This window comes from Ptychodera flava, chromosome 15 (assembly GCF_041260155.1).
Source record: "Ptychodera flava strain L36383 chromosome 15, AS_Pfla_20210202, whole genome shotgun sequence".
In the NCBI taxonomy this organism is placed as follows: Eukaryota; Metazoa; Hemichordata; class Enteropneusta; family Ptychoderidae; genus Ptychodera; species Ptychodera flava.
Genome location: NC_091942.1, coordinates 18,662,192 through 18,683,360, shown reverse-complemented (window position 1 = coordinate 18,683,360; position 21,169 = coordinate 18,662,192). Strand labels below are relative to the sequence as shown.

General features: G+C 41.0%; 2 protein-coding genes across 2 annotated transcripts in view; one reads left to right on the top strand and one right to left on the bottom strand.

The window, feature by feature from the left end:
• LOC139151425 (alpha-tectorin-like) overlaps window positions 1-13,633 on the top strand; it is a 33,096-nt gene extending 19,463 nt beyond the window's left edge. Inside the window, exons 17-28 of the mRNA XM_070724219.1 lie at window positions 349-590; window positions 2,470-2,747; window positions 3,241-3,536; window positions 4,047-4,243; window positions 4,721-4,901; window positions 5,584-5,718; window positions 5,864-5,986; window positions 6,661-6,783; window positions 7,131-7,262; window positions 7,846-8,084; window positions 11,348-11,640; window positions 12,789-13,633. Coding sequence (XP_070580320.1) covers window positions 349-590; window positions 2,470-2,747; window positions 3,241-3,536; window positions 4,047-4,243; window positions 4,721-4,901; window positions 5,584-5,718; window positions 5,864-5,986; window positions 6,661-6,783; window positions 7,131-7,262; window positions 7,846-8,084; window positions 11,348-11,640; window positions 12,789-12,825 — 2,276 coding nt within the window. The 3' untranslated portion in view covers window positions 12,826-13,633. The remainder of the gene's footprint in view (window positions 1-348; window positions 591-2,469; window positions 2,748-3,240; window positions 3,537-4,046; window positions 4,244-4,720; window positions 4,902-5,583; window positions 5,719-5,863; window positions 5,987-6,660; window positions 6,784-7,130; window positions 7,263-7,845; window positions 8,085-11,347; window positions 11,641-12,788) is intronic.
• A 90-nt stretch (window positions 13,634-13,723) lies between these two features.
• LOC139151424 (BMP-binding endothelial regulator protein-like) lies at window positions 13,724-19,398 on the bottom strand. Its single transcript, XM_070724218.1, has 7 exons — window positions 19,272-19,398; window positions 18,822-18,905; window positions 17,647-17,698; window positions 16,861-16,968; window positions 16,122-16,456; window positions 14,816-15,099; window positions 13,724-14,452 (listed from the first exon to the last, which is right to left on the bottom strand). The coding sequence occupies exons 2-7, from the start codon at window positions 18,894-18,896 to the stop codon at window positions 14,446-14,448; spliced, it is 861 nt and encodes a 286-aa protein (XP_070580319.1). The 5' UTR covers window positions 18,897-18,905; window positions 19,272-19,398; the 3' UTR covers window positions 13,724-14,445.
• Between the last annotated feature and the right edge of the window lie 1,771 nt (window positions 19,399-21,169).

Genomic DNA, 21,169 nt, shown 5'->3' with positions numbered 1-21,169 from the left:
ACTTCGAATTCTTGCGACAAGCTGGATATTTCGTAGCTTGTTTTTTACCAAAACAATTTAAAAAGGAAGACCAGGGTTTGATTTTTACAAACTCACAGATTTTTTCTATTATACGTACCTTCCGTTTGACCGCCTTTTCCCAATCGCCGGGTGGTAGTATTCACAGATTTCTGGAAGAGGACGGAAATTTGATAAGCATATACGACTGACGATAGCGATTGTTCCGAAGATCACACCATGGCCCGGTATGACAGAAATCCGCTTGGGGGAGCAGTCCCCCTCCCGCAAGATTCTACAATAATTTCTTCTAACCCTTTGTTGAGTTGAAGTGTGTTAATTCTATTTCAGACTGCAAGTGTTACGTATTTGGGGATCCACACTACAAAACATTCGATGGCAAACTGATCCATTTCAAGGGCAACTGCTCATACGCGCTGTTGGTAGACTGGGCCAACGGAGAAAACCCGAAGTTTGTCGTCAACGCAAAGAACGTCTTTCAGTACACTGGATCCAAAGCGAGCGTTGTCCGGTTTGTTGTGATCAAGATGTACGGTATGAGAATCATCCTGAGAAGACAAAAAGTTGTTACGGTAGGTCAACGCTGGTAGAAGAGATTCTCTTCTATTAATTGTGCATTTGTATAATGTCGAGACGATATTTCCAATGAGTCTGAATTTTTGTTTGTTTCAAAATACATGAATCTGCTAGCACTGTGTAGGCGCCATACAATAACTTGACGAAGGGCGATTAAAGGGACAAAAATGGCTATTTTTCATGAATTTTGTTTGATGCAAGATACCACTTATATTGTGTGACATGTTGAAAGATCCTGATTGAATGGGTGACCCCGGTTTTAGACAAATGAAACCATCTCGAAAATGAATAAACGGTCATGACTTTTAATTAATTTTCGCGATGATTTAATGTATTGTGTCTAAAACCGGGGTCGAATATATGCATGGTTAACCATTCATTCAGTGTCTTTCAACTTGTCAAACAATAGTATCTCGTATCAAACAAAATTCATGAAAAATGGCCGACTTTGGCCCTTTATAAATAGCCGATGGTTTAATGTCGTGTATGAACAGACTGTTATTCGCCAAGAGTCCCACCATACTACCATCTTACAGCGATGAGAATATTTTTCAAAAAGTTTATGTTTCAAATAAGAAATAATTGTATCGCAGATGAATATGCCGATAGAAAATGGAGTGATAGATCTTCATGATTCCCCGGCATCGATTGAACGATGATTATTTCAGCTTCCACTCGCGAGATGTTACCGAGAGAGCTGCGCGCGCACACACACAGAATTGGTATATTTGCGTGACATTTATTCCCTAACTATAAAATCTTGTGCATTTCGCACTGTCGAGCGAGAATAGGCGGGAAAGGCTTGCTTTCTAAAGCACGTGTTTCAGGCACAAAGGTGACTGAGTATAAGCAAGTCAACAGTGCGCTGCTCCTATCGACCAATCATATGCTCGTGCACTCCAACTTCATGACCGAAATAAAAGACAACTGATTTTCGTCCACCTGTAACAAAAGAATGTGGGGCTCGAACGCACGTCCCTGAGATCAAGAGTCTCATGCTCTACCGACTGAGCTAGCCGGGCTGGACATGTCGATAGCCGAATACAACCATTATTATTTTGTCTAGAAGACTTTTGTTTCAAGCAAGATGACATCGAAGATAGATCAGTGTCTTAAATTAAGAAATGTCACAGTAATTCTAGATGAAAAATCCTTTTTAACGTTCAGTAGTATTTCCAATTAAAACAATACGAGCTTTGAAAATAATTTATGAAATTGCATGTGATAGTCATGAATTATACAAAATAATATTAATATTACTGCTTCGCACGAAATATTTCCTTCATTGATATTTGTCTACTCGATGCAATGATTTCCTACGTCTCTTGTTCGGTGTTTGGCAACAAAGTGTGAACACAAACACTCATGCCGGTATTTGTTACATATAAACGTTATAGGTGATGTCCATGTCAAGCTAAGCAAAAGAATGATCATAGCGAAAGAAGGATTTTCACTCATTTCTCATGGGAGAGTTTTAGGCTTACGTTTTATTCGTATCTGCACCAGTCCATCTGTATTGATTTTTAGAGCTGTAATTATGGCCCACAAAGTCCCTAACTCACAGAACTTTCACGCAATTAATTTGATCTAAAACACATACAAGTAGTAATGGTAGGCAACGGAATTTTATGTTTTCTCCATCGTTTTTTTACCATAGCATTTTTTGAATTCTGTTAAACTTAACGGCCTAACTTTCGAGAACGTGGTTTTATAAGTGCTGACAAGGGCCAGCGATAAAAGCGCCGCTTTCATATTTTACCATATTCTCGTAACTTCACCTGTAGTCTGAAAGCATTTTGAGACACCCGCAAACATTAATGGCGGATGCTCCGCTTTGTATTCCTGCGAAAATACCTTCACTATGTCCAATTACAGGTTGACGATATCGAGGTTACTCTGCCGCACAATCCACATCCGGGTGTTTCCATCGCTATCAGCGGTAGATACGTCACGGTGCTCACCGATTTAGGATTCTGGGTACAATTTGATGGGGTTTTCAAAGTGAAAGTTGGTTTAGACGCCTCCTATGGACCAAACGCACGGGGGATGTGTGGTCTGTGCGACGGAGACCCGACCAACGACTACCTGCGACCTGACGGGCAGCTCGCCGACGATGATTTGGAATTAGGCGATAGTTGGAGGGTTGAAGAAAGGTAGGGGTATGATAGGGTTTGTAACTTTCTTTCCAGAAACGTTGTATGTGTGGGAGAGAGAGAGAGAGAGAGAGAGAGAGAGAGAGAGAGAGAGAGAGAGAGAGAGAGAGAGAGAGAGAGAGAGAGAGAGAGAGAAGATATCGTATTTTACTGACATGAAGCTTGAAAGGTTTAATAGTGAACAGCGGAACGTTTTCAACCCATGTGCTGATCGTTTTAGTCTTTCACATACTACGTGTACGCTGGTCATTTCCCACAAATCCCATGTGAACTAGCTTGCACAGTACGATTACTCTAAACCCTGTCCAGTTGAAAGTGTGTCCTGAATTCGCTGAAATTAGCACTGTTGGCAGTAATTATAGGATGTTTAAAATTTGCGTGCTACATCCGAAGGCCAAAACTATTTATGAGGTTTATGAGTTGAATATTTTGCTCCACGATGCATATATATTTTGGCACATATGAATGTAAATAAATTTGTTCAATATGTCAGTTGTGACAGTGGCTATGGTATCATCACCGAAGACGGACCGATTTGTCCGAACGACGACCCAGACACATATAACACGCTGGAACTATGCGGTCGGATCAGCGACCCCAACGGCCATTTCGCTCCGTACCATGAGATCGTGTCGCCCGACTTCTTCGTGGCATCGTGTGTCTTTGACATGTGTCACGCCATGGACGACGAGGACAAGACGGCGGCACTCTGTGACGCTCTTAGCTCATACTATGACGTCTGCAGAGACGATTTCGACATCGGCTCCTTTCGGTCACCTTCGTTTTGCCGTGAGTATTGTTCGGATTTCCTGATTTTTTTATATTCGAAGGTCATAGGCTTACATCGGCGAATGTATTTCAAGAGATTTAGTTCTTCCCAACATACCTTTACCCCCTTATCCTTAAATTAGTCGATATGTAAAGTAGCGAAATATGGCACACATCGTGTCTACTCCGATAAGGTGACTCGTAAGGAACTACCATTATACAACTTTTACAACAGTTGGGTCAGAAAATACCTTGAAACAGTTATGTGGCTTTGTTCCCCCCAGCCCCCGTTCGCGTTACTTGAAACTGAAACGTGTACTTTGCCTGTCCCATAAAATACATCAGTTGTCAATTGTCAAGTGACAGTGTTTCGTGATTCTGACCGCCCACTGCCAAGAAGAGCTTGTCCATCCCGAATGAAACGTGATAAATTGCGGTCTGTCCCGTTTTTCTTCCAGTTGTTAGCCTAACTTTTGGACTCATCACTGCTACCTCTCTCTTTTTGCCTCCTCTCATTTGTACCTGCCACAGCTCACAACTGTCCCCGTTACAGCACCTATAACCCTTGTATGACACCGTGTCCGGCCACGTGCGTGTCAGCTGACGAGTGTTCGTATGAACGCTGTGTGGAGGGATGTGAATGCGACAAAGGCTATGTTCTCATCGGCGATGATTGCGTACCAAAATCAGATTGCGGGTGTGTCGACACTGATGGAAATTTACACAAGGTGGTATCGTAAACATATATTGTCTCACTGTTCATCCATCCATCCATCCATTTATTCATTCATTTATTTATTCATTCATTCATTTAATCATTCACGGAACTGGAATATTTTCAAACTTGGAAGTTTAGATTTTATACCTGAAAAAAACCCGCTAGGGATCCGAAAATCCCTTTGTTTCAGAATATAAATTCATGGCAATTTGTGGCGCTACACGTTCAGTATATCCCAGAGGAAGAGTTAGGTGTTTACAGTACACAAAAGAGACATATTTATGATCAATATATCTATGGTAGTGAAAATATAATACATGTATATGCACATCATAATGACTGACCTATAAGCTTATACCCTAACTTTAATTACGATCTATGCTTGACCCATGTTTCGACAATCCAGGGAGACATATCATTTATGTTGATGTTCGCCGTCATTTCAAACTGAACGTTTGGTAAAGTTGTTAATCACATCTTTTAACAGAGAGGTGACACTTGGGTCACGTCTGACTGTAAACGTCGGTGCACGTGCAGAGCCATGGACGACGTAAAATGTGAGCAGTTGCAAGGTTGTCCCGCGCGCGGGAAATGCGTCGGCCAAGATGGTGATTATGCTTGCCAGTGCACTGACGGATATCACATGAACGACAAAGGCAAATGTGTTGGTAAGAACATAGCTATTAAACAAGAAAATGTAACTGTTTATTCGTAAATAGTGTATGTTTTTTCCTCAATTTCCTGTTTTGCTAGACTGTAAAGCGGGATCTTTGTTTTAAGATCATGAAAGAGCGGTAGTAAGCTTGAGTTCGAAATGCTTGATAGTGTTGCGACGTGCACAATAGTGTCAGCGCATGCCGGAAGATGTGTAGTTGGACGTTGATATTGTTATTTCTGGACGAATCGGACTTTTACATGATATCAGACTCTCCTCACGATAAGATATTGGAAAGTAGACCTTCATGAATTTCTACAATAGACATGGATATCCCTGAATGTGTATGAATATCAATGTGCGAATCACTTCTCCATAGTACTTACAGATTTAGTCCATCCAGCTATAGCGCAGTGTCCACCATGAGTCGACCGTCTCTTGTAATTTTCGCTTCCTCCACTACGGCCAGATCCAGTGAAGTTCCGTATAAAGCGCCCCCGAGGCAAAGACATCATTCTAGTTCGAAATTAAGTTTTAGTACAAGCAAAACACAGAATAATAAGCTCAATCAGAGTGCCTGTGGATGTGTCTATATTTCACAAAAGTAAAAATCTGAGGGATTTTAAATTAATCGACTGTTTCATACAGAGTGAGAAACACTGACTTAAGTTCGTTTTTTTCTTGGAATTTTCCAGAGACACCGCTGAACGAATATGACTGTCGTCTGCAGTGTCACGGCGTGTGTCGTCACCAGGGCTGTGATGATGGACAGATCAGGGCTCCTGACTGCTGCACTTGTCGAACCAGTCTCCTGAGTGTCTGTTGCATCGGTAAGCGCGGGCATAACGTCTTTCAAACAAGTACCAATTTAACAATGAAGAGAAAACAATTCACGATTCATTCATTAGATGAAAGATATTTTTACCTTTTTGATGAGTTTGTTCTTTCCGACAATGGTGTTTTTTTTTGTCGAAGATGACCCAGCCGAAGTCAAGTGTGAGAGTCGTGGGGGCGTTTGTCGTGAGAGTTGTCACGACGGAGAAACAGAATGCTTGACCGACTGTAAGTGTTACAGTAGCGTCGACAAGTGTTGTGTCGGTAAGTCCACTTTTTATTAGGGAAGCCCTATTAGGGTAAAATTTGCATGGGTACTCGAAGGGCATCCTAATCGATTGGAGTGAGTTCATTGTTCACTCGATTCGAGACAACGACAAATGATTTTCACGACAACCTGTTAAAATCTCGCGAGAGTTGAAACAGAAACTTATATTTACAAAGATCTCACTTATCGTGGTTCCTCGCTTGTGGGTGGATGTTACCAGGCAATGAATAATAAAGAAATCAATCAACTGAGCGGAAAACCTCCCTTTCGAAACACGGAAACGGAGACAGTTTGCCCAATACTGTGAGAGTCACCGTTTGGCTGAATTTTGTGGCACTTGACAAGATTCTATCCTTCTGTATAAAGATTGCAATGACGTCACTAATTACTTTGCATCTTCCTCCCTAATTTCCTGCTGATGTAATAAGCTGTTCCTCTGATTGGTCCATTGTCACTATTCACAGCGACTTAGGGAGTCTATTTGTATCGTTTTAATTATATCGGTAAGATTCAGCTACCCAATGCTGCACATTAGCCCCTAATTTCAAGCAAAAGCACAGTCAGAGCGAGCGAAAAAAGTGATAGGCCTAAATACTTGCAGGGTGAGAGTTGGTTAAGTAAATAAGTGAAACAAATAGACGTTGAAATGCTTAATTCTGTCTCTTGATAGAAAATCCAGTTTCACTTCAGTGTGAGAGTTCATGCGATGGTGTTTGTCGGGACGAGTGCAAAAACGATGAAAAGGTCTCGCAAAGTGACTGTACCTGCTCTGGTGGAGAGAAGTGCTGTATACGTAAGTCAGTTTTTAGTCAAAAATGACCAATCAAACATTGCCATATAGTATTGCTCTAACTATTATGAGCACAAGCCATTCTGCCTGGTGTGTGTGGACCATTTCACTTTACTAAGTGACGTTCGGACAGAGGCGACTTTTACGAAAACGAGGCAGCGAGAAAACCGCGCCTTTTGAGAGAGAGAGAGAGAGAGAGAGAGAGAGAGAGAGAGAGAGAGAGAGAGGCTTATGCTTTCCCGCTGTGTACATGAGATATTTAAAATATCCCTAGACACAAGAGAAAGTCATTGTGAACATCACTGGGTTACATCACGTCATGCAAAATTAACTCACATTTTCTGTTCAAGATGACCCAAGTACACTTAAATGTGTATACAACTGTGGTGGATTCTGCCGTGACTCATGCAGAGAAGAAGAAGGCAACGAACCAGCGCCTTGTAGGTGCACATGCTCAGAAGAGGGACAAGTATGCTGTACAAGTAGAGTGCACATTTATTTTTATTTTCAGTATTTGTCCATCGGTAACACCTTGGAACACGAATAGGAGTCGTCTCAGTTCGAGTCAGTCCTCGATTCGCTAAAACGCCCCCATACGAGCGTAGTTGGAGAAGAGATAAATAAAGGAGACCGATTTATATCAGGGAATGACAGACATGTAGACAACACATTTGTATCCCTTCACATCTCTGTGGCCCATAGCCAAATAATATTAATTCAGCGCCCACGACTGCCGTCGATTGAAACACGAGGACAAGTGTTTTGCCAAAACCTACATCGCCGAAAGAAATTACCAAAGCTGAAATAATGTTAAACTAAATAACGGCAAGTATCGCTCCATCTGTCATGAATTGCTAGCACATCTTTGGAATGTGTTCTTTCTGTGCATTTTGTTTGCACACGGTCGTCGGAATATGGAGCAGTTGACATTTGTAAAAGGATTTATCTCCATAACTCGAGCTCTCTTGCCTTTTAGAGCTTAAAACTCAACATTGCGATCCTCATAACTGAAGTTGTGCAGTCATTTCCTCTTGTTGAATCGGCAACAATGTTTATCCCTTACAGAGCGAGGCTACATACGCGTTGGTCCGCACGAACGGACATTTGACGGTAAACGTCTCCTCACGGACCAGCTGTGCTCGTACATCCTGACCGAAGACTGCGTGAACACTCCCCCACAATTTCAAGTTGTTGCTACCACGAGAGAGAGGCTCTACATCACAAAGGCTGCCATCAACGTCGACAGCGTCATTATCTCTGTCGGTGACACAGTTATACACCTCCTGGAGAGCAATAAAGCCGAGGTACATTAATCCACAACGAGGCCTTTGATAGATTATAACGACTGACAATATGAGGTTATCTCTCGATATCACCTCTTGGTGGGGTCGTATTGCTGAGAGTGCGGTTGTGGGCCGCATCACACGAGTCGAAGACGAGTGTGATGCGGCCCACAACCGCACGAGCGGGAGCGACATTGTTGACAATGATATATCCTCCACATACGCATGCAATCGAAAACTTTTGTTAAAATTTCAATTAAAATCGGATGGACAATTTTAACAAAATCACGAATAAAATGTTTTTAAACTGATATTTGATCTGGAAGAGTCATTAAATTGGCGAGAAAAAAACAAACACGGCAATTTCAAATTCAACTTCAATGAAACACAACAGTCACATGTTTGAGTCCAGCGTGTGAAATCTCATGAATACGTGCACGAACGAAATTGGAAAAATCTGGTTTCGGAAGATCAACAGTCCTGGGAGTTGTCAGAACTCGAAGAATCGTATATCACGGCCCTACGACGTTTGCGTGGTGGAGACTTGAACGTGGACGTGGCAACATTAATGGTGAATGAACCGCCGTAAATAACCGCCCCGCTGAATATACCCGCTGTGGCTGCTGCCTGGGTTTGGTACGTGCTTTCGTTGATGGTCTTGTGAAACTGAAATGGTGGATTTGCTTGTCTTGCTTCCGTCACATTTCCCGATGATGGAACCATTGCTGTTTCTTCCTTGTTACTGTTGGATAGTATGTTGGACATCTCATTTTGTTGCTCGAGCGACGCTACGGCGTAGTTGTTTATGCTCTGAACGTTACGGTGTCCAGACAACTGCTGCACTTGAGTTGGGGGAATCCCGGCGTGGAGCAAATTTGTTATGGCCGTTTTCCGCATGCTGTGATTAGTTTTCTTCCCGGAGATTCCCGCTTTATTACACATCGTTTTGACAACATTAGCCAACTTGTTTTGACCCATTGGATTTTTCTTGTACCAAATATGAGTCGTGGGGGTGTAATTGATACTGAGATAAAACGGACTGTCCGGAGTGTTCATTTCTTGGGGACGACGGCTAGCGAATTGACGATAAGTCTCGACCGGGCAGCTGTTCATGGCGTTGGGGTGTCGCAAATATCTTGGCGTTAAACGGCCGTGTTGAACTTCTTGCTTGCCCCATCGCGTTTTTGTTTCCCGCTCGTTGAATTCGAGATATTCTAGGCCGCCGGCGGTTTTCTTCAGCATTATATCACCCATTTCAGCTGACGATTTTCTTGCCCGCCGCGGAAACCGAGCATTTTGGTGTTGTTAGTCCACACTGCATTGAAGAGAGCTTCAGGGTTGATCGGCCGATAATTTCCTTGTCAACGAGAATTTTTTCTTCTTCCTCAGTCAGTCTGTCGGTTGCGTTTGATTTGTTTCCCATTCCGTGCTTTTTAAGTTCTACTCTTTTGGCTGCGAGGCATTTTCGCGACTTCTCGAACAACTTATCGCGTATGATGGAAAACCCGTAGCCGCTGTCTTGTAAAAACCGATCGATACCTCTTTGATAGTTGGTAAGTGTATCAGGCTCATAGTCGCTGCCGTCCTTCTGGCGAGTTCCTAAAAAAAACGCTGCCAGATAGTCGTCAAGCTCAGCAGGAGGGATGTCACATATTCGGCGGGTTTCGTTTGGCCTCATAGCATTCAACCATAGCTGAGACTGTTTGGTAGCCGTGTTGGTGTTTCGCACGGTATTTTTCTTTTTTTGTAGACTGACGAACTCCTCCCGGTCACTCTCAGTAAACTCTACATACCGTTGATGTTGTTGTTCGGGTTGGGGTGGTAAATTGTCAAAAACTTCTTCCGCAGCAAACAAATCTGACAGACTGAAAAGCTCCTGCAGGTTTTCGCTGACAGACATGGTGGAATGGCAAGGTTGTTGTTATAGTGACCGTCTTATACCGGTGTCTCATGAAAATCACAAAATATTTCAGATGATGAAAATTGTGTAAATGAAGTTCATTTTACTTCCAAATCGGTACGGTACATGCACGTGTTGTGTTTGGTATTATTTTTCATAACGCATTTACCATGAATACATGAAATTTTTGAAAGTTGTGCTTTTGAATTTGCCGGTCCTCCGACATGTCCGATAGCACTTTTTGCTTGTCGTCTGCACGTCTATGCTTAGTAGCACGGACGGAACAGCTGATCGGTCATCGATCTGTCAGTGCCCGTACGGTGTGATGCTCTGCTCTTTAGTAGCAGGTTAATCCGATATCGACACATGTGTTTTACTTAGTTACCCCGCATTTCCCTATGCTTCAAAACCCTGCCACTTTTGGAGATCGGACACGAAATCGTAGTCAAAGTCAAAATCATAGACGGGCACCATGGTTCGTTTTGATTAGGGCACCACCATGTAAGTAGTCCGGTATGCAAATCAACAGGCCGTATCAGGCTTTGTTATGTAAATCAACAGGTCGTATCACTTTTTCATATGCAAATATTCAATTGAACGAAAGAAAGACGCGCTGATCATTCCTTTCATATGCAAATCAACAAGGCGTATCACTTCATTGACATGCAAATCAACATGATAAATCATATCACTGAACTCAGTACAGACACGATACAGGGCATAGGTATATGATAATTCTTGTTATGATTGTAAAGTTTCTCCTTACAGAAATACCGAAGATAGGTTTCTTTCTCATCTTAGGTCTTTTACGAAAATGATGTGGATATGCCGTTTTTATCTCCCCTTTTTAGTTTTGTTTTGAGCTTACAAGGTATTACTGCCAACATTAATGCCAAGAACATGTGCTAGCGCTAAAATGAGAAACAAAATCCCCCTTTTCTTGGACTATTAAAGTATATCAATCAAAGCTGAATTCATTAATAACTTTTTTCTAAATTTGGAAAAATATTCGATATTATTCCGGGTTGTGAACATTTACTTTTTCCGAAAAAAATCGAAAATCAAACCAAAGACAAGATATACTGATAAAACTTCACGGGTTCATCGACGTTTGGGTAGAGAATAATATCCTTATTAATGTTGAGTTAGACCAGATTTCTTCAGTCCACTGTTGCTCAATTGATCAGTCCAAGCACGTGAAAGATTACTGGATGGTATCTTTGAATAAATTCACAAAAAGTGCAAGATTTTTTCGTTCAGTGTGCTTCTTACTTTGACTGTAACTGACTCAGTGAAAAATAAATGCGCAACACGAAAATAGTTCCATGAAATTTCGTGAGAACACATACTAGATAATTGCCGACACTTTCCTTTCGTTTAACAGGTGGACGGTACACCTGTTGCGCTGCCCGTCAATGTTGGCAAAGACATATCCATAGAGGAGGTGTCCAGTGACGGATATCATAAAATTGTGGAGGTTGTCTCGGCCTTCGGCCTTAACGTGTTTTGGAACGGCAAGAACGCCGTGTATGTGGACATCACCAGTTCGGACCTGCACGGCAAGGTGTGCGGACTGTTCGGCAACGCCAATGACGTCCGTGACGACGATTTCACGAAGCAAAACGGCAAGCAGATGACCAAAGAAGAGTTCATTGACAGCTGGATCCTCGAAGGCAGGTGAGCGACCGCCTGTTTTAACGTAGAATGAGCTTCGGGGACAGATATTTGGCCTCTCAAGAAAATTTTTAACTCTTTGAGCGCCAAAGTCAATTTTTGTCACCCTGTATAAAAATATACTCCAGCAAATTTTTTTTCGGATTTTTGCCAAAATTTTGATAAAAAACTGTTGCAAATAAAATATGATGTCTATTTGGTCCAAAATTATCCAAAAATTTACAGAAAAATCTCCAAGCACTGGTAAAATGATCTACTAAAATTTTGGTGGGAAAAATGACGGCACTCAAAGGGTCAACAATTCCTTTCTGGTCAGCCGCTTGTGGGCGCTCATGAAGCTCTCGGCGTAAGTGAACTTTTAATCGTCTTAGTTTTATGAAGATCAAAACTTTAATTTTTCCCATCGAGTTAACGCAGGGATGGCGGCCATTTTGAATTTTAAATATCGGTGCGTGATAATTTGTGCCGCAAGTACGAAAATTTTTACGATGACCCCCGATTCTTATTCTTGCTCTATTGCAATATTCTGCTGAGGAAAGTGTGAGGAAAAGTGTAAGTCTTTCAATTATGAGGCGCTCACTACCTAAGATTACTTCTTATTCGAAACCGTGAAATAACATCGTCGTCGATCGAAAGTGGCACTTGGGAAGAAAGTCTGTCTTGTGAACACTGATTAAAGTTAGATACGTTTTATTTATACCATGAACGGGACAGTTGCTGTAAGTTTTGATAGAATTCATTCTTTTTGGTCTAAAACAAGTACATTTTGTTTATCTTCTCCCGAAGGTATGTAAAGGTAAAAAGTACTAGCATTGCCAAGATCACTGATTGTGTACAATATGAAGTCTCAATGTTGACAAATAAATTCTAGTCCAGACTGCTATTCAGTTGTCGTCTGTAACTTTGGACATGACACAGATACAAACTGTGTTGACAAGCTGAATGGCAGGCATTACGTCATGATTTGGGCGGGAGAACAAGTAACTGCTTCATTCAGGCACAACGAAAAGACTAAAAATGCTTCAAAACTTGCAGGTAATGGGGCTTTAACGATAGAAAGTCATTGTAGTAAGTTTCCCCTATTCTGTAGAAGACTGCACTGCTTCTTGTATATAAATGACGATAAAAGTCTCTTCTGATCATTTTAACAGTTGTCAAGGGAACAAGAAACGTCACTCTAAGAACTGAAGACGTCTAGGAAGAAGACACCAACTTTCCGATCGATGACAGAATGCTGACCTCTCTCTCGCTCACTTATTAGTATACACCATTACCTTAGAAAGGTTGTTAGTAGCGTATTTTAACAAAGACTTGTAACGTCACCGTTTTCGCGGGAGAGATCCCCTGTCAACGTTAACAATTTCTCCACATTCAAATTTAGGTATCACAGAGTTACCGGCATACACATTTTCAACAGTTACATCTGCGTAGATTAGAATCCTCAAGATTTCGTAGACTTTCAGCACGAAGTGGCAGTACAACTTTAGTGCGTTGTAGTCAAGCGTGACCTATAATGTATAGGTCACCATCGATTCATGCTACTCATGCTCCAACAGCAAACATTTACACTGGACCGAGGAATATGACGGTGATTCAAAAAAGTAATATTTTCCCTTCAAATCAATTCACCTCTGTTAAAATTGCAGATGTTAAAACTTGTTTTATTTTATCAAAGTGGAGCACAGTTTCTTTGTTTTTGCAAAAGTTTAGTTTAGAGACGAGTTCTGTCGACGAATAGCTACATCGCTGTCGGTGACACAGCTCTTTCAGTGAGCCACTGCCAGTTAGCCGCACAGCGAAATTCAAACCCTATCCAAGGGCGTCAGATAACCGAGAACGATTGCATCAGATGCTCTCCTTGCCCATGCCTTACTCTACGCGGTACAACAGTTCAGAAGTCACACAGTTATTTGAGGTGTCTTTTAAAAGTTCCATGCATTTTTTTTCTCTTTGAGTTGTCATGTCTCTTTAAAATTAAATGCTATAACCACACAAATCCACATTGTCGTTGCTACTTGCGTACGCAAAGAAAAAACGCACACGGAAAAAAGCAATTATACCATAATAATAATAATACATGAAGGGATGCATTTATATGATAGTAGATGCTTGCTACCACATTTATTGAGCTTCATGTAGCCTAATTTATTACTTTTTTAAATATTAAAGGGTAAAGGTCGTCATTTGAGCATGCGCGAGGTGAGTCACATGAAACCAGCTGCAAACTGCGGCATTATTAGTAACAATTCATTTACAAAACTTGATCTTGAATAAAGTGCGTTGAAAAGTTGTTGTATTATACGCTCACAATGCGGATGAAACCACTCCACTGGATTGGTGCGACAACTTCTGCAAATGGCTTCATTTCGGGTGAACGTAACTGGCTGGGTCAGAATGGGAGAATAGTACACAAAGCATACATCTTGTCTCTCTTCTCAGACACAAACTTTCCTATATTGAGTGGCCAGTATTCTGCGACATTTCATCAAAGCTATGCAGGGTAGCGGAATCTGGCTTAGGTCAGAAAACCGCCAATGATCGCTGGGTAAAATGATCGCTAGTGAACAAAAAGGATCACATGCACAAATGACGACTACACCGTTTTAAACACTCCAGCACCAAGACATGCCATAAAAGTGCAACTTGGAGGGGGCAAGATAGGAAGGTAAGGTGAACGGAATTGGGGGCTGACTGTTATGCATTTGCCATATTTTACAGTCTAGGTACTATATATACACATATCACTTTATATCGTCGATCATCATTTTACTGTCAGCAGACGTGACCGCCAGCATATTGGAATGTGGTTCAACAGCTGGAGAGAGAGAGAGAGAGAGAGAGAGAGAGAGAGAGAGAGAGAGAGAGAGAGAGAGAGAGAGAGAGGGGTTAATACATTAAAACTTAGTAATAGTATTCTTACTGTTATCAACTTTCGCATATTAAGTGTTCACAACACCCTATGAACAAAGCAATAGTATTAACAACTTTTATCGAGAGTCAGCGACAGGTATATGACGAAATTATTCTTGGACGCCGACTTGAGCGAAGGTGTCAAGATTAGGAGGCTATATAATACCTTCGTAACCTAGGGACGTAGAATTCTACCCTACCAAGTTTATTTGTGCAACAATTTGCTCCTGACCATCAAACAAAACAGCCGAAAATTCAAAACACATACCTTCCGGGAACCTTCCAACTCTCCACAAATTCATCGACATTGGCGGCTTTTTTACCGTTCAGCATGACCATTTCATCGCCTGAATCGCCGTCTGCGGTGCCGAGCAGTCCGCAGACTCTACCTTTCCAGGCACTCGCCACGCCAACACTGACCTTTTTCTCTCCGTCCCAACGCACAGTTAATTGAGCTTCCAAGGAAACCGTGATAGCATCGTCCGTCTCGTCGATTGTAATGGCCGGCGGTACAGTGTGATGGATTGGATGAGAAAGGCTCTGTCCATTCACCTGTACACCGAAAGGGGTACAGGAGTATTAATAAATGTGATTATTTCTAATTTTACGCAAATAATTCTAAAATATAGGTCTTGCGAAAACACTCTGAGAAGTTTTCGCATCACCGTCAATTCCGGACCTAGCGATTTCCAGACTGCTAATACAGTGGGGTTGTGTTGACCTGTATTATTCTCTAGGTTGATAAGATATCGGTTTAAAATTTAAGTACAGCATGAGTAGATACTGTAATGTGTCATTTTCGGACTGCCTACTCCCTCAATGATTTTACTTTCAATTTTTTTTACGGTAATTGAGAAGAGCAGTTCAGATTTTCTCCACTGACAGCAACAAATGCTCCATTGATCGTTATTTTTGCAGCCTTCTATCTTTCTAGATCTTGCCCTGATTCTCCCTGTCATCGCGTGGGAGACATGGAGGTAGCTACCTCCATGGAGGTAGCTACCTCCATGGGGAGACTTACCACATTTCCCTTTTCATCCCTCTACAGCATTTGTTTTCATAACGCAATGGCCCTGTCACACCTTGACGATTTAGCAGCGTATGCCGACGTATCAACATTTCTCTGAAACGCTGGTTTGCTGAACTAACGATGTATTTTTCAACTTTGGGCGTATACATAGCGTATACATAACGCACTCATAGGTTAAAGGCCTGTGTTGGCACCAGATTGTCTCACCAGAAAATTTACCCACCAGATTACAATTTAAATGGAAAACAAAAGGCTATCACACCTCCATAATCCTCTTACAGACTAGAACAAAGGCGATTACAGGGATCACGAACAGTACCTTTAAAATACGTTTTTGGTACGGTAGACGATTATCTCGACGCATCGCAACTTATGAGTAACTTACAAGTAACGTGTGTGAATGTGAGTCAACAAGTGCATAGCCAACCTACGCCCTGTGTAGTCGCCAATTTTTTCATGCGTTGGCATACGCTGGCTAAATTGTCAAAGTGTGACAGGGCTTTAACATCTAAATGCTAAATGTTTCTTTCATGTCGTCATTTACCTTAACATTCTTATCCTGCAGTAAATGAATACTCCAGCCCGTCGCTTCCAGGGTGACCTTATGGACGCGGGTCACCGGCTTGCCTTTAAACAGACCGTCTCCGTTGGTGGCAATGACGCTAAATATCGGCTCCTTCTCGCCGCAATCACGAGCGATGACGTACGAACACTCTCCTTGGAACGAGAACTTTTGATCGTCGAATGTGGTAATGTGGGGGTCACCGCTCAAGGATCCCGATTCAGATTCGCTGGATTCGCTTGAGTCGCTTGATTTGCTGGAGTCGCTTGATTTGCCGGAGTCGCTTGATTTGCTGGAGTCGCTTGAATCCAAACGGCCTGTAGGGTTTTGCAGACAGAACAGAAGCAGAATATAAACAGGACAAAGCCAGGAAGCAAAGATCTGACTTCTTTGGGATTGCGTGAATGTAAAACAATAATAGCAATAACAACGGATTTATTTTTATAACAAATTTAACAGTGTTGACAAACTGTAAAGTTTTGTGTATGACTTTTCGTAAAATACATACATACATACATACATACATACATACATACATACATACATACATACATACATACATACATGCACGCACGCATGCACGACAAGACAAGACAAGCCATAATTATTTCTTGTTCGATATCTAACAACAATGTCAGGTTTTTTGCTGATTTGCTCGCCCAACATAGACATACTCAAACCATGGAGGTAGTTTACTACCTCCATGCTCACACTATCTTACCTTGCACGCAGCACCGTCTGAACCAAGAACACAGACCAAAGCCTACATTCGTTTCTTTTGAGCCGCAACTTCGCTTACATGTTCCACCAAAACTGTCACAGTTATAACCTGTCAAAAAGTTAGATATTATACTACTGAGCATTTATATATCAATTTTTTGTCATGTTGATGTTTTTTAAAACTTGATTAACCCCTTTCAGGCTGTTACATTTTTCATCAGGATATAGTCTTGAACGAAATCGTATCAGACAGACTTACGTAGTGTTTAAGGACACGAGAAATTCGTAAAAATACAACCGCTTGACAGCCAGGATAAATCGTAACACTAAATAAATTGACGTGCATACATGTCTCAGCGCTGTCATCTGTCTTCTAAAATTCTGCTCTACGCCTACGGTATTGTCCACTCATTCATGTTCACGCCAGGCTGAGCGTATTTGCATAACATAAACAATAGTTATGCAAATACGGACAGCCTTGTGTGAAGGTGAATGACTATGCCATATCCATCGGAAGATGGTCCCTGCCATATCACGTGATGAAAGCGCCAAGGTTGGCGCTTTTTTCCCATGATTCAAAATACATTGAGATGATGAAGTCATAGACTGCAACTTCCGCCACTATATTTATCCGGTTTTTTTTTTAAATTGCGCGAGTTTTAAAAGGCGAAAATGGTCTTTCCTGAATAAGCGATAGAGGGACTGTGAGCGACCCCAAAACTGGCACACATTGGTGAACTTCCCCTTTAAAGAATTTGGCTGTTGTAGCCCGTATGTTGATACTCACTGGTCCGGGACCGTAGAATGGAAACCGGTTCCTCGCCAGATCGTCGGATGACCTGCAAAGTTTTAAATAAAAATCGCTCGATTTGACGGTAACTTACGTGTATCGCACATGTAGCTTATCCTTGCGATGTATAAAGATCTAGGCATTCTCCCTGTATTGGTCAAGGGTGCAAGCAAACAAAAACCACTGTTCATGGAATGAATACGTTTTAGGCAACTGGTTACGAAAGAGAAGCAGGTATAAAACTAGAAAATAAAACGCTTCAAATAGATATGCAAATTTCTGTCAGCAGGGAATTCGGAGGAATTTTCATCTGCTTCAAATGTTGTTGTTTGGAGCACGAAAAATCCATTGAATGGAGTCAGTATCCAACCGTAGTGTGATTGCATCGATAAGTTGGGCAAAAAATGTCATGACTTTAAGGTACGATGTACCTCTGGGTTGTCACGTAGTATAGTTATTTTTCTTTTTCTTTCATTCTTGAGTACTGCAAGCACAATGTACAGGGTAAAACAATACGACCATTCGCAACAAACTCGAATAAATACTCATTAATTATCGTCGCCAGCCTCGTCATCTTTTCCATAATGACCACTACCATAATTATTGACATTCGGAAACTTTGTAATGTACAACAGACATAATTAGAATCCTTTCTCTTGTGTTTATGAATGGCTATGCACTGTGCGGGCACAAATACTATCTCTTCGTTAGGTCTGGCAACGACGAACAAAGACGCGTAGTATCTTTCCCTCTTCTGTTTGTCTAACTGGCTATCTGCCTGTCTGTCTATCTGTCTGCAGTGTCTGTCTGTTTGTCTACCTCTCTCTGTCTCTCTGTTCTCTCTGCATGCTCTCTCTCTCTCTCTCTCTCTCTCTCTCTCTCTCTCTCTCTCTCTCTCTCTCTCTCTCTCTCTCTCTCTCTCGTCACAAAGTCGCACAGTCCCTGGACTTTTCTGCTTTAAACGATTACCATGTCTAAATTTGATCAGCGCAAGCAGAACGCCACTGCGTTCACAGTCGAAGAAATGTTCTGTTTTACTTATATGACGTAGAACGTTCTCGATCATTCCAAAATATTGCTACTCAAGTAACAATTCATACCGAAGTTTCTAGAGTAAGGACAAAACATCTAAGCAAGAGGCAAGCACGCAAACAATATCACTAAGTACTTACTTGTTGTATATGCCCAATGTTTGCGGCAGCGGCCACGGTGACAAATACGGCAAGAGCTAATAAAGCTGACTTCATTTTCCTGATCTGAAATGTGTAATTGTCCGTATTCATATCAATTCTTAACGAAGAAGAATTACATGAACTAACTTTGAATAGATGGTAATCTTTGTTGCTTCATGTTTCTGCCTTTGTCCGCCTACCGCTACTTTGATCTCATTCATCGGCAATCTTACCGGGAGAAAGCAAACGGATTTGGACCACATTGTGAATATCTATTTGACAGATGCTAACAGCACAGTGTGCAGGACAGATCTCGTTGCTTGATAGATACGTGTACCGTCGAAGCTGAAGACCTTACATGGTTCAGATCGAGTGTTGTCGATTTTTCAAGTTTTTCTCAGCTACGTGAACCCGGGAAAGAAACTGAACAAAAGATGTGTTGAAACGTACCTTCCGTTCATCCAACGATGGAGAGCCTGAGTGTTAGGTAGACGAGGACTGCCAGTGACCTCAGGAGACATCTGCGCTCACTTTTATCGGGTCTGAAGTTTCGCTTTACAGTTCGCAAATAAACCAGGTTGTTTGAAAGACAAACTATATTTATTACGTTAAACAGAGATTAATATTAACATCTTCCGCTCGACATATATTTCGATGTGCTCTAGATGAGGCCTGTAGAGTAAGCCAATATTTGTAAACATAACAGAAAGGCAACATCCGGTTTTTACATGAAGAATTTAAAATTTAAGTCTATATTGTGCTTTGTTTGCTGTTTGCGTGACCCCTATTGCAAGTGTCCGCATTGTAAATTGACGCAGTCCAACAATTTGATCCTAAATTATGAACATACCATTGATTTACTTAACAAATTTATCCTGGTTCATTTAATTTTTACGCAAACATAAACCGCTTGGAATAATGTTTATGTACAAACACGATGTATATCGGATTATCCGGAGGGTTATCAAAGTTTATGTCTATTAAAGACCAATTATTAAGATAGAACGCACCTCGGGGACAGATACTCGGGCTCTCAAACTTTTGCATTTCTTTTCTGATCTGCGACTTGCGAGGTTTCATTTTAAAGCTCTAGTCTTTCACTTTCGAGGAGCATGCTACCTTAAACGATTTAGGGATTTTTCTTCATACTTTTGAACAAGGGTAAGGGTTAGTAAACGGAGTAAAGAAAAGGAGAGGGGAAATGGAATTTCGCCCAAAAACGCAATATGGCTGTCTTCATTTTCGAAAAAGTACGGAAAGGGGAATTTTTTTATTGAAACAACGCTATAGATGAACGAGGAATGACAAAGAACACAAGAGACATTTGCGTGCTTTCATGGGACCTGAAGTTTCGCTTTCCAGTATACTCACTTAATACCTTCCACTTGGCCAGTCAGAAGTGATGTTATAACAGGAAATCGTAAAATCCGGTTTTTACATAAAAGAGCGTTTATGTTTCGACAACTGTGTGCAATTTTTTATATCGGGTATTGATGCAGCCCAAGAATTCAATAATAAATTATGCACCATCACTTTAATTTACTCAACAAATTTATCCTGGTTTCTTCGATGCTTACACGAGCATGATCACTTTGAATAATATTTGCGCAAACTGTATCAGGTATATTTGATTACCCGGGACAAGCTTTTAACTTGAATTCCTAAACCAGGCATAGATAATTAGGATGGTTGTATAAAAAGTCCACAAATTTATGCCAAAAAATGACCGGTATAAAATACATAAAATCAGTTATATCTTGTTTGAATGTATATATGCGCTACTACCTTGATTTCATTTGCTCAGGTGTAAATCCCTGGAAAGAACACAACTACTCTCTTCTCATTTGTTTATTCAAACTCAGATCGCTTTTTATGTTAAATTCGTTGAAATGGCATCATAAATCTGGTAATTATATTTCTTGTAATGCACGGATTATAGAATTATTGTAAATGGATGTTGAAATTCGCATTTTTTCCCATTCATCAACATTGCTGTAATGTCACGTGAAATTCAGTAATTTGCATAGCAGATAGATACATAAATGGATGGATGGATAGATAAACGGAAAGATAATCTAACACAGATAGATAGATAGATAGATAGATACATAGATACATAGATAGATAGATAGATAGATAGATACATACATACATACATACATACATACATACATACATACATACATACATACATACATACATACATACATACATACATACATTTATTTCTGATTAACATTAAGGAAAGTACATTTGATTTCAACCAATATCTTTGGAGACGATATAGTATTCTTAGTAAATGTTGATACCATCACTTATTTCTGCAAAGAATTTTTAAATGAAGCACA